At 35.3% G+C, this 14,504-nt stretch overlaps 1 protein-coding gene across 1 annotated transcript in view; it reads right to left on the reverse strand.

Moving 5' to 3' along the window:
• Positions 1–1,887: 1,887 nt before the first annotated feature.
• The window catches only part of CWC22 (CWC22 spliceosome associated protein homolog), a 62,694-nt gene continuing 50,077 nt past the window's right edge, over positions 1,888–14,504 (reverse strand). The window contains exons 15-20 of the mRNA XM_060106953.1: positions 12,232–12,309; positions 11,455–11,607; positions 9,170–9,297; positions 7,364–7,465; positions 7,052–7,272; positions 1,888–2,742 (exon numbers count right to left, since the gene is read on the reverse strand). Coding sequence (XP_059962936.1) covers positions 2,171–2,742; positions 7,052–7,272; positions 7,364–7,465; positions 9,170–9,297; positions 11,455–11,607; positions 12,232–12,309 — 1,254 coding nt within the window. The 3' untranslated portion in view covers positions 1,888–2,170. The remainder of the gene's footprint in view (positions 2,743–7,051; positions 7,273–7,363; positions 7,466–9,169; positions 9,298–11,454; positions 11,608–12,231; positions 12,310–14,504) is intronic.

Raw genomic sequence — 14,504 nt, forward strand, 5'->3', positions numbered from 1 at the left:
TCGTGAAGAGTAAAAAAAGCTGAATTAAGTACAACAGGAAACAGTTAACAGTATGCAACAATGGTATGTTATTTTAAGAATATTAAGCATCCTCCTTACAACTTTATTTATATTATTAAATCACTTAGCAGTTCCTTTCCTGTTTTAAAATACAGGAACATATCCAATCCACGTTGAATGATATCTATTATCATCTGTTGATAATGATTATCTGTTATCAGGTTATTGGGATTCCAATTAAAGAGACTTTACTTATAGAGAAAAAAATAAGTAATTTTAATAATTTTTAAAAAAGTACAACAGGAAATGTTAACAAAACTTTCCAGGCAATATTTATTATAAATAAATACCTATGCCTCAGCAGTTCCCTCTACCTTGGTTCTTCCCACAGCAAACACCACCTTATGAGATATCTTCTCTGTCCTTCCTACGTAAAATCACCCCCCGCCCCCTGCCATTATCACACTCTCTTTTTCACATCATTTATTACCACTGGGTACACTTACATTTCTTTGTTCATTGTCTTTCACCATTCTTTCTCCCCACCATAAGAGCTGAGACTTTGTTTCTTTCATTGTTTTACCTCTAATTCCTAGAACAGACTTGGGCACACAGAAGCTCATAAAAGTTACATTAAAAAAAATCTACTTTAATAACTCTTCAAGGTCTTAAGTACTCAATAAAAAGAATGGTTTCCCATTTTTACATTTAGAAAAGAAATTATGAACTAAGGTTAAAGTGAAGAAAATAAAATTTCTAGTCCACTGTTTTTTTCCTTGTTACCACCTCTAAAGATCAATGTTTAGCTAAAAAAAAAAAAAAAAAATTAACGCTTATTTATTTCCTTTAGGGCTTACAGCCTATGTGTTCCTTAAATCCAATTTGCTGAGCTTCACAGTTCTGTGAAATGTACTATGTCCATTGTAATCACAACTCACCACCTTCTAACCACCACAGATGGAGAAAGCGTTGAAAAGAATTTTTCCAAGCTGCCATATTCGATTTAATACTTTGGGGGACAGAGGGAGAGGAGGAGGAGAGCATATTATTTCTTTACTGACATGGACTTTATTGTTACTTATACTCAAGTTTTTAAATAACAAAAATAGAAGACATTTTGAATCAGAGTACATCTCAAAGCAAAACATTAAAATGGTGGTCCCATTACTCTTGAACCTGGATACTGGCTAAAATGGATTTTATGTACTTTTAAGGTGAACAAGTACAAGTGGTCTATTTAGTAAAAAAGGTTAAATGTCTGTCAGCAGATCTAAAATTTCAGAGGCAATATTTTATTTCAAAAGTAATAAATAATACGGTCACATATTAACTGGTGAGAGTTACAATGATAGAAACCCTTAAAATTCTTATAAAAAAAACTCGAATTATTTCACAGTTAGACTTGCCCACATTTCTCATGACTGTATGTTTTCTGGTGATCTATTAATCCAAATTAAAAATTAAATACATATTAACTTACCAACAGTGATATAACTTCAAGGCTGAGAAAAAGCACTAATCACAAAGAATTTCAATTAAACGTTCATCTAACAGTACAGAAAGAGATGTTATCGAGAAGTCCTAATTATAAATCAGATAGCTGTGTATCTGTTTAAAGACTAACATACACCTAGCTTCACCAAAACACTTCCGAAAACAACTACACATACTTATTTTGTTCAAGACATAATATGAAACTTAAAATAATTCCTCTACTTAAAAAAAAGCGTGACTCCTAAGAAAGGTTCATAGCATCTCATTAACAAAGCAAAAATGTTAACCTGAAATGGTTCATCTATTTTGGTCCTCAGTTACAAATAAAAAGTCACTAACAATTTATTATAATAATTCTATAAACAATTGGAAACATTATTATCAGGAAAAAATTTTGTCAATGGAAAAAAATCACTGATTCAATGAGCATTTGATCATTTTATTAACAAAATATTGGCAAGAATTACATCCCTCTCTGGTGAAACTTTTCAAATAATTTTATGTGGAGGGCCTTGAGATGTATCAATTACAAAACATTTTTTTAAATGAAAGCATTTTTTAAATGTACAAATACAAACCAGTACTTTATACAAGCTACAAAGGTTGTCAATCAATGTAAAAAATAATTTGTTTCAACTGAATATAAGGCATGTTCAGTTTCTGTAATTTTGCAGAATTATTTTTTTTGCTTTGTTGGAGACTTTTCTTTTCGCCGGTCCTGATTTTTCTTTGATTCTCTGGATTGTTCAGAGTATCGGCTAGATTTTTCCCATCGCCTCTCAGCACCATTCTGATACCTATCTTCATCACTTCTAGAGGCTGAATGTTTTTTATCCTTTTCTCTTGACTTGGACCTATCCTTTCTTCTAAAATTCTCACTGTCCTTATTTCGGTATTTGTGCTCATTTTCAGAGAAGGAATTTCTTCTCTCTCCTCTTTTCTTTCTGGGATCCCCAAGATTATGTTCCAAATCCATGTACATTTCTTGGTCTCTGTCTTTCATGGCTCTGCTGTAGCTGTTTCGCTCAGAAGGAAGCCCTCTGTCTGACGTGTACTTTGTTACGGGATCTCTTGAATCTCTGTCTCTGGGTTTCTCTGACCTCCTTTCTCTCTCGGTCCTCGCTTCCTGCTGCCGTTGCTCTGGTCTCCTTTCTTCTTGTTTCCTATCATTCGTGTGTTGTTTCCTGATCAATTTATTTACTTCTTTCCTTCTGTGGTTCCCTTGCCCCTTCTTTCTTACATCTTTATCTGCATGTGTAAAATGAAATATAGCTTTCATTTTAGTCTTAATTTCACAACTGAAAAATCACACTTATTGATGCATTATAGGTTTACTAATTCAGACAAACTGGATGCAGAGCCAAATCGACTGAATGCAAAGTCTGATGACAACATTATACAAATAGTGTAATTTTTAAGAATATACAATATATTAACTGAAGTACTGCTTTGACCCTTAACTCAAGAGTAAACAAGAACTTTAAATAAACTATAGCCAATGTAAAAGTTTTAATGAAGTGACTGAAGTGGTACATTTCCACTCACAAATTTTATCCAAAACATAAATTCCAGCCCACATGCATTATGTCATATGAAATATTATGTCAGATCTCGTACATAATTAAAATGCAATGATCATACATGCCAGCAACATCACTTCCTAAAAGGTGGGCTGAGCGGGATGACTGGGTTTGTGTAATGATATGAATATGTATTTTTCAAATGAAAACCTCTGCCTACAGAAATGATAGTCCTGCTATCAGAGAAGTACTAATTGTACTAGCAAAGAGAAGCTATATTGAGATATCATCATAGGCTTTATGAGAGCCACAAAGGCTTGATTTCTGAGAAAACTCTTCTAAGAAGGCCTTGGAACTTTTAATTTTATTGATATGATCACAAATATAAATATTAATTACAATGAAATATCTTACCATTTTAAGCTATAAAACACATTCAATCACTATATCTGTGTTATTTAGTTTGGGTACATAATCAAGGGTACTGAGATGACCAAAATTTCTGTCAAATTCATATGAATACATAACAAAAAGAAGAAAATATGGTGGAAAGTTGCCTACCCTTGTCCTACCTCCACCCAAACGTCAGTGTACCAGCCTCTGTTTCTCCTGACAAATGCCTACCCCTGGCACAGTCAGTTGGTTTGCCACTAAGGACCTATTTCTCTGGTTCCTATCAAGCAGCTCAGCTGAGCTGCAGCTACCCAAGCAGAAACCATCTGGCTCTGTGCAGAATCGACGTCTCTCTGACCCTGGTGTATGCCACTCTTGGTGCTTCTTGACACTAAAACCTGAGCCCTATAATAATAGGCACTCTTCTCTCTCTTTGGTGTTTGCTTTAAAATTTTCTAATTTGGGGTAAGTTCATATTGCTTTTATGCTATTTAATATTTTACTGATAAAACTGAAAGCTCTCTACTGAAACAGTATGATGAGGCAAATTAATTCTGAATCAGCAAGCTTCCTTATTGCAGCAGTTCATGCTGTGTTATCATCTGTTCTCAAAACAGACACCATGAAATAACAAATTCTTTAGAGGTGAATGGTAAATGAACAATGTTAGTGTATTTCAATTCAAGAATAAAATTTCCTGTGAGCAAATGGAATCTTGCTCTAATAATATAAAACACTGAAAGTTCCCTAATTCTGCATGCCACTTAGTATGTAAAACACTTTGAAGTGAAACAAGCATGTAAAGACTAGCCTTCCAACCTACTAATAAGGCTGTGGGGAGAAGTGCTGCCTCTCTAAAATACACATTAAAAGATACAAGAAATGACACGCATTTTGGACAATCAGACTATCTCTTATTCAAACTAAGATACTATGATGAAAGAAAGCAGAATTGGCCCTGGGGAAAACAACATAGACCTTTTCAGAAAATGGCATATTTGAAAAAATCCTTTACTATAGCACTTCCCCTTCCCAAGGAGGATGGAGAAAATTGTGGAAGACTAGTGATGCTGCTGAAAACAACTAGAAATGCCAGATAAAATTTTAACATCTTCTGTTGAAAGGCACTAAAGATCTGGAGCAACTTAAGATGCTATAAGGAACTGCTCAAAAAAAGGGATGGGAGTATGTCAAAAGAACACTGGAGTCAACTTGAAGGAACTCCTAATTGCCAAAGTTGAAATGATCTGAACAAGAAAATAAATGATAGCATTGGACTTTAACCCATAGAATAAGATAAATATTCATGAGTCCACACTGATATAAATATATAGTTGAATTAATAAATAAATGGAGGAGGGCACAACTCTTTCTTACAGGAGAAATTCAATTACCAAATGTGGAAAAAAAGAGACAAACAGGAAAACCACCATTTGGCAAACACGACAGTAGTAAGTGTTGCCGATAAGATCCACAGATGGATGTGAAAATAGAAGACTGAAAGTTAGAGGAGAAAGAGGAGATTTGCATAGTATTGAATTATCTCCCTATAAGATATTAATTTATAAAGAAAAAGTTTCTATGAAAAAACCCAATAGATACCACCTTAACCAAGTGATCAAACTTAATGTCACCAGTATCAATATTATCAACTCCTCAATAAGGCACAGTAAGAACAACACATTGTTTCTATGGTATTCTGGCCAAAAATGAATAAACTCATTCTGATCATGAGAAAACATCAGACAGATCTCCATACTGTGGGACATTCTGCAGAATAAGTGACCAGAGGACTTAAAAAGGGTCAAAGCCAGTCAAAACAAGGAAAGCCTGAGAAGAACTACCACAGGTTGTAGAAGATTAAAGAGAAATACAATTAAAGGCAAGGAGGACCCTGGAAAAAGAAAAAGCACATTAGTGGGAAAACTGGTGAGATTCAAATAAGACCTGTTGTTTGGTGAATAGTATTTTCCTGATGTTAATCTCCTGGTTTTGATAAGTGAACTACAGTTATGGAAGATGCTAACATTAGGGGAAGTTGGGTGAAGACTATATGGAAATTCTCTGTACTATTTTTGCAACTTTCTTATAAGTCAAAAATTAGTTCAAGATAAAAAGTAAAAAATAAAGACACCAGAGAGCTGGCAAAAAAAAAAAAAAAAAAAAAAAAAAAAATGAGGACTAGAAGGGCCAAGACTCAAGAGAAGGCAGAACCCCAGAGAGGTAAGGTAATGTCACTTTCTCCCTGCGAGCATCTGCTGATTCAGGGCTGCTGCTGAGGGACATAGACCAGCAGAGCTCTGGCAGCCTTGCAGGGCTCGAGAGATAAGAACAGGACTAGTTACTTGCAATACATACATGTAACAAAAGATTCATATCTGAAATACATAAAGGCACTTACAAATCAACAGAAAAGCCAACTTAATGAAAAGGGGGGGAGGAGGCAAAAAATCTGAACAGCCACTTAACAAAAAGAAAATATCCAAATGGCCAATAATACAGAAAACGATGCTCAACTTCACTACTGATCAAGGAAATGCAAATTAAAGCCACAATGCAGTACCATTACACACCTACCAAAATGGCTAAAATGAAAAAGACAGTCAGTTAAAGTGTTAGTGAAGATGGGAGCTATGGGAACTCTCATACATGGCTGATGGGAGAGTAAACTAGAATAACCACTTGGAAAGCTGTTTGGCAGTATCTACACACACCCTACAACCCAGTGATTCCACCTCTAGGTACATATCCAACAGAAATGTGCATATATATATATATATATATATATATATATATATATATATATATATATATGTATGTCACCAAAAGATATGTACAAGAGCATTGATGGCAACATTATTTATAAATTTAAATTTGAATAAAAAGGATAAATGTTAAATATACTGTGGAATACCTGCATGGTGAAAAACTATACAGCAATGAGAATGAATGAACTATAACTAAATACAATAGTGCGGACGTATCTCACAAACATAAAGTTGAAAGATAAACCAAACATAAAGGAGTTCATAATACATAATTCTAAAGTTAAAAGCAGGCAAAATTAATTTATAGAATTACAAATCAGAACAGGAGCTGCCATGAGGCAGTGGATGGGAGGAGTGGTAGTAAGTACAAGAGGGAAAAAGGAAGATTTCTGGGGTACTGGTCGTTCTCGTTCTGGGTCCTGGCTACACGGATGTGGTCTGTTTATGAAAATTTATACAGCTGTTCACTTAAAATGTGTGCACTGAATGTGTGGTATGCGTCAATTACTAATATAAAACTTCACTAGTAAAAGTAAAAAATTAAAATTTCTTTAAAATATAACCATCAGGAAAGCTCCTGTAAACTAGATTACAGACATTATGAATGGCATTTCAGTCAGCACTCAAATAAATATTTGCCAATGGAATATCTTCATTTCGTTGAAGAGGATTCCAAAAGATAATCTTAGCATTATAAATGCTGAATTCAGTATAGACTGCAACAGTGATAGATGATCATTTATATTATTAACTGTGGCTTTTAAACAACTGAACTCTAAATAAATAAGCAATCAAATTATTCTCTTCCCTTGCAAATACCACCAGCAATACACTTGTTAGAAAAGAGCACGATCAACTATACATGAGTTTCAGTACCTGAGGCTGAGCTCTGACTACTGGCGGATGAAGAAGCACTTCCTCCACTAGAAGACTCTGAACTGCTGTCGCTGCTGTCCGAATCAGAGGCAGAGGAGTCAGACTCAGAGGAGTCAGACTCAGAGGAGGAAGAGGAGGGGGAGGATTTATTTGGCTCAACATCTGGTTTTTGTGCCACGATGACCTTTGGTATATTTTTGAGATGCTCACGCAATTCATCCCTAATTAGAAACATAATCTCTGTTAGATTCTGCCTTGAAGGAAACTGAAATAATTTTGTAAGTTGAATAAAATTCTGATAATAATTCTTACGTTAAACCGCCAAGACCTATAGAAGTAAAGAAGTTGATGGCAAACCGAGTGTTTCTTGGGTTATCTCGGGGTAATAATCCTTCAAAGAATGGCTGTAGAGTTCTAAAAAAGAAAAAGAAAAATGAACAAAAGAGGACAGATTGCTTAAATATAAAAAGGCAAAATCGATATATAGTCATTTTTTAGATTTTCTATATATTAAATTAGTAAATGAAATACAAGCAAGTGATTTAAAAATCATTTATCTGGTCAGGCTGCATGCTATCTAAATGAGTAGGGTCAAGTCATAATTTACTAAAATTAATTTCTAGGGATTTCCCTGGCAGTCCAGTGGTTAGCACTCAGCGCTTTCACTGCCATGGGCCCTGGTCGGGGAACTAAGATCCCACAAGCCGCGAGGAGCGGTCAAAAAAAAAAAAAAAAATTAAATTGATTTCTAGAATTATACAAGAGGAGGTTTTCAAAAAACTTTCTCATACACACACAACACTCAGAATAGATATATGTATATAACACATATAAACCTACATATACATATGTATATTTATTATATGTGATTGTATGTACAGAAAAGTAAAAAACAAAACAAGCCTCCTCTGTTGTACATGCAAACATGCATGTATACACAGCACTGTGGAAGGTACTGGAGGAGGGGAAGAGCAGTCAACAAAAGAGAAATCAAGGATGAAGACTGTAGGAATCACTGTTTCTAGGGAGGGGGAAAAATAGAGAAACATTAACAATATAATGTGGTTTTGAGTGCTACATTCAATGCACTAAGCTGCAGAGTTAGGAAAAACCATTCTTCACAGAAAAAGGTAACTTAATGTAAGAGGAACGATTAATAAGAGTTTGCTGGATAGAACAAGAGAAGGAAATCCCAGCTCTGGAAACAGAGGTAAGGAGGCATGAATGAGCCGGAATTGCTTAACCAGCTGGGCAGCGTTGGTGCAGTGCAGCTGCAGTGCAGCTTGCTGGGGAGGGAGTACGTGAGCCTGGCAAAGTAGCTAAGGACCAATAAGTAAGTATACGAAGCTAAGAGAAGCGGATGGATCCACCCAGAGCATGCAGAATCCAGGACAGACTTTTAGCGAACACCAGAGAGGCAGGCTGAAGAGGAGAGGTTGGGGGGAGCAAGGCAGAATGAGAAGAAAGTGAGGCGCTCAGGAGCAAGTGGTCAATGGTGTAAGTGAGACCACGAGGTCACGAGGCATGAGGACTGAGGAAGACTGCGGGACTCGGCAGGTGGTCCCTGAAAAAAATCTGAAAGGATTTCAGGACTGTGAATGGAGTAGAAGCCAATGTGCGTGGCAATGGGCAATCTGAACACACAGGAAGCAAGGAAGCTGGGACAGGGATTCCATAATAGTCCTGGAACAAAGCCCTAGTTCAGTGTAATAATTTCAACAGTTACAGGACTGATACTCACTGGTGTACGTTCACAATCATCCGCTGATAATAAAAAAATGATCATTCTTTGGCTCAGTATTAGGGTAAAAATGAAAATAAAACTACAAATACTCATTACTGGGAAACTCCAGTGAGCATGCAAAAAAAATTTTGTATGTTCTAACTAAACTAAAAGAGGCGTTAATTCTGCATTTTCTGTACTTGAACTAAACGATCGTTAAAAGTTTCACATTGTCCTGTGCCACACAGAGCATCAGAGTCAGAGCAGTATAACGGACAAAGAATGTCCTAAGGACTTAACTTGTATTTTTACAATTAAGGATGAACTTACGGCTGCTAAAGTAGGGGAAAACCTCCGAAGGCAGTAAGAATAAAGAGTGCTTAATATAAACTTACTCATCCTTTAATCTTCCATTAAGTTTAGGAAGACCCATGTATTCACACAGCTCTTGGAAAAATATTTTCACAAAAATTCTACTGGATGACGTAGTGGTTTCTTCACTCAGCTTTATGCATTCAAGAACCTGAAAATTAAAATTAGAAAACGATAATTTTATCTTGGTGTTCAAAAGATGAGACAAAGTGACCAATATCTGTAACTTTTAGTACCCCTTGAAATTAACGATTTGTTCTCATCTGCAGTTAGAATTATCTCTGAATATCTTCCCTTATGCTGATACGCATTATTACTTGGAAAAGTTTAAGACTGCTTCTCTATACAAATTTCCAAAATGTTAAGATGCTACAGAAATAGAGTTCATTCTCTTTCCTGAGTAATGTGCTTTTTATACCAGGGAGGAATATTGTCTTGAGCATATAATGCTAAGATTACTAGCTCCTAAAACTCACTCAACAAAACATGGGTGTATGAGGGTTTGGGGCAAAATGCCACTTAAAGCATCAAGCTACAGTTTTGTCCAGCACTAGAGTATACAAGACGAGTAAAGACGAAGAGTAATGGCTTGTTCTGAATAGTTAAGATTGGGCTTACTGAAGCTCACAGAGAGAAATTTTAGGGTAAATAAAAATAAAAGCAACCTCCAGTTTTTTATGGATGTGTTCCAGGAGCTCACTTATTTCAACTGTTTAAAACTTTGATTTCATTTTCCCAGAAAAGGGAGTAAAAACAAAGTAAAAGTTGTGATTAGCCTGCTGGGTTAGCTTATAAATGCCTATTAAAGTAGCTGGACACACTTAGTACTTAAAAGTATTACAAAAATCTATCCAACATTTATAAGCTCAATGATGCTGCTTCATTCTACCATTGGGTTGTGGTATTCTACAATAGGATCCTCTTTTTTCTTCCTTCTTGGATATAATTTCTTTCCAATTTTTCAGTTCCTTCAGCCTAACCTACCACTTTGTATTTTGCATTATTACCTTGGGCATCTTACCTCTTCTGTTATATGGTACTAAGCTTCTTGAAAGCAGGGACCATATACAATTCATTTTGGATGCCCAGTGTCTCTTTCTGGGCACAGACTAGGTGACTAAACAAATGGCTGTTGAATGAATAGTAATTGTACAATTAAATGCCAGCTTAATGAATGCAGTTCAAATTCCAACCCAGTGTACATTTCCCCATCGAGAGTATCTTTCCTTGTTCTAACTATGACTACAGAACCTCCTCCCTATCACTTACCCAACTTCAATGCCTGCTAAGAAAAATACATCTTGCCAGAACAGTCATTTCTCTCATGTCCTTACCAGAGGAACTACTGACAGTTACCCCGTCAGGAAACAGGCAGTAACTCAGAGGCTCATGTGCCACCAAACTATTGGTGTACGTGAATATGAGTGTGCACACATGTGTGTACACAGAGAAGATGAAAATCTGTATTTTCTCTGAAAACACTCCTAGCCATCACTATCAGAAAGCACTGTAATGTTTGGACTGTTAATATCATCCAGGATGGTATTTCTTACACTCACACATCATTTATGTAGCTTTTCTTTTTTTAAAATAATTAATCAATCAATTGATTTATTTTTGGCTGCATTGGGTCTTCGTTCTTATGTGCGGGCTTTCTCTAGTTGCGGCGAGAAGGGGCTACTCTTCGTTGTGGTGCGCGGGCTTCTCGTTGCGGTGGCTTCTCTTGCTGCGGAGCATGGGCTCTAGGCGTGTGGGCTTCAGCAGTTGTGGCATGAGGGCTCAGTAGCTGTGGAGCACAGGCTTGATTGCTGAGCGGCATGTGGGACCTTCCTGGACCAGGGATCGAACCTGTGTCCCCTGCATTGGCAGGCGGATTCTTAACCGCTGCAGCACCAGGGGAGTCCCTGCTTAGTTTTTTGATCCCTTGTTATATGAACACAACCTCAAAGATTGCCATTATAGTAAAAGTTTGCTCCACATTTCATTTTTTTTTTGCGGTACGCGGGCCTCTCACTGTTGTGGCCTCTCCCGTTGTGGAGCACAGCCTCCGGACGCGCAGGCCCAGCGGCCATGGCTCACGGGCCCAGCCGCTCCGCGGCATGTGGGATCTTCCCGGACCGGGGCATGAACCCGTGTCCCCTGCATCGGCAGGTGGACTCTCAACCACTGTGCCACCAGGGAAGCCCTCCACATTTCATTTTAAAGTACATTTCCTACATAGGAAAAGTATGGCTATGCTATACTTAATATCTATTTCATAATAACAGGGGATTAGGAAAGAAGTACAAATATTGACCCATCTACTTACGCTCCATGGAAGTGAATCGGTGTATAAGAGGTGAGCAAACATCTTAGCAACATTTCTCAATTTGTTTGTTTCCAAGCGATGGATGGTATCATATTGTTCTTTGAATATACTTTCAAAGGATTCCATGTATTCTTTTTTTAGCATGCAAAATCGCTAATAAATTAAAAATAAAAATGTCAATACCATTATGAGCATATTAAATACTAATTTTATTCAATCAAAAGTTAATAAATATTTGTATATCATATCACTCAATCTTCTTGTGCTGTATAATGGGATGCTCAAAAAAGAAGTTAATATATATCACCCCTATCTGTATGCTAAAACAAAGTTATACATGTGGCTGACCACAGACATACACGTTTGTATAAGATAAATATACTTCTCTGTGGGTTGAGTTTGGACTCAAAACATTATTTTAGATCATGCTTTATTTGTGCTGCCTGAGCATGTACTTGACTTCAGAAACTGCTGTGAAATTTTGAAAAGACAGCATTTAACTGTCCTCTTTGGGAAATTTTACAAAGCATGTGGAATTTCTCAAAGTTCTCGAAGAGTAATATGTAACGTTAAGGCACTATAAAAATGAAGTGGGAAAGGAGGAAACTGCAGAGAGTGGGAAACCTGTGGAAGGGAAGAACAATTTGCTTTCAGCAAAGATGTGTTATTATATTAGACCAGGCAACAAAGCAGACACATTAATTCACAATACTCATGTTAAGAATTACCCTTGTGATTTCATCAAAATCCAACAAGAAAAATGAGGTTGGAACTCACCCCAGCTAATAAGCCAAAAAATTTCTCATATGTCCTTTGTTGGGCACAGCAGTCAAGTATCATGTTGCAGAGTTCTTTCTATTTGGAGAACAAATACATTAATGATTCAAAACACAGTGAATCCATGCTATATGATAATTTATCAATATGACAGAGACAGCCTGAATTTTTAAATAAGGTTTTAAAAACACAAAACTCTGTGAACTTTAGTTGTGAAGACAAAACAAAAAATTCAATCTATTCAGGCCTATAGCTTTTTAAAGTCTTCTGTTTGCCTGACAGAAATTCCAGAGTCATTTATGCTAATTAGATTGATTATAAAATTCTAAATTCATATAAGTATGAACCACTTCATGAAAACCTAGTATAGGAAACAGATACATCAAAAAGAGACTGAATATACTGTATTCTAAAAAGATTCTATACAGAAGTCTTTTAAATATAGATCACCAATATGACATATAACAATTCAGTTATACATCTTCCAAAGATTTAAACCCAATTATCAAGGAATATATTTTGTTAGTACGGAAAAGGCAGAACATGGTGAGTCTTTACAGAAGCATACATGGGCACAGCTTCAATGTTAATGTAAATGACCCTCTGGCTGATAAAGAAGAAAATATATTTAAAAGAGCAACAACAAAAAAAGACCTTTGTGGCTAAGATTTTAGCCTCAAAATAAATGTTATACATATAGATCTGTCAATAGATGAATCTCTATAAATAGATGGAATCATTTCATAACTGCTATAGTAACACACTGTCCAATCAGTTATTTATGGGCCTTGAAACTCCTTTGTGAAAATTCTGTTGAACTAAGAAATGCAAGAATAAATCCAGGATCAGGAAATACCATCATCACAAATGACTTATAACAAATAAATATTATTTACTAATTCATGAAATAACCTTAATGAAATATGTGTTGATTATAGAAATTTCATAAATGACGAAACTCAGGAAATATGGACAAATCAATGGAGACAAAATGAAAAAAGGCATAACCCTACCCCTAACCCTGAGCACTGCTATAGAATTAACTAAATATATTTCTCAACATTTCTTATCAGAAATTTTAAAATTAGTTTTTTTAAATACAGTAAATGCAATGTATTTGCTTTCTATAAACAGAAAGCAAGCCTATAAAATACAATGTATACATTTCAGTTCATTTTTACTTTTATTTAATTTTACCTTTATATCTTCAATTAAGAATTTTGACACTTTTGTCACTTGATGACATTTTGTAACATTTTGTCACTTGATATAATAATTACTAAGATACAACCTAAGCAACTATTGTAAATAATTTAAAAAATGAGGTCAATATGCATTTACTGCAAATATCTGTGTGCAAGAGGAAGCAAGGGGACCCTGAAGCAGCACAGAACAGACACTCTAGAACTGTGCTGTCCAGTATGGTAGGCCCTAGCAACACATAGCTATTTAAATTTAAATTGCTTAACATTACATAAAATTCAAATTTTAGTTTCTCAGTCACACTTTAAGTACTCAAAAGTGACATGTGACGAGTATAGTGGCCACTGTATTAAACAGTGCAGAATATGAATATTTTCATCACTGCAGGAAGTTCTATTGGACAGTGCTGTTCTAGAAGCTGATAATTCACTTACAAAACTATCTACTCAAAGGCCTCCCTTCACAATATAAGATTATTTTTAGATGTAATTATATAACATTTTTAAAGATTAGTCACGAGTTGCCTCAATTAAAATGTTTATAAATGTCTAAGTTCTGAAGAGATGTACTTTGTCAAAATTTAATATAGTACTAAAAACTTAAATGAGGCTTTTCTGAGTTCTGTCATATAATGTTAATTTGATATATTAAAATGCATTTTCAACTTCTTCTACCAACACTGTATTTTACAATAACATAACAGGTAATCAGGTTTTAAACAATATAACATGGTAATATGCTGATAGCATTGCTAATAAAGTCAACACTACCTGAAAAACAAATTACTTTCTTCCCTAGACTAAGTGCAATTACAAGAGTTATTCCCTGTGGCATAAAATAATTAAATATTTTAACATTTTAATTAAATATCATAGTGATTTTAGGAGTCTTTTGAGTGCATGAAAATAGATGCACTAAGACACTCTTCCAAATGTTATCAAAATATGTTGAAGTTAAGTTCTAGAACAACTATCCTCTGGATTAATATTAATAAAATTTATAATGACTTAATTGTATTGCTCAAATAATGTGACAAGATCATATTACAACTTCAGTTTCAATTATAATTT

Source organism: Mesoplodon densirostris, chromosome 8, assembly GCF_025265405.1.
Source record: "Mesoplodon densirostris isolate mMesDen1 chromosome 8, mMesDen1 primary haplotype, whole genome shotgun sequence".
NCBI lineage: Eukaryota > Metazoa > Chordata > Mammalia > Artiodactyla > Ziphiidae > Mesoplodon > Mesoplodon densirostris.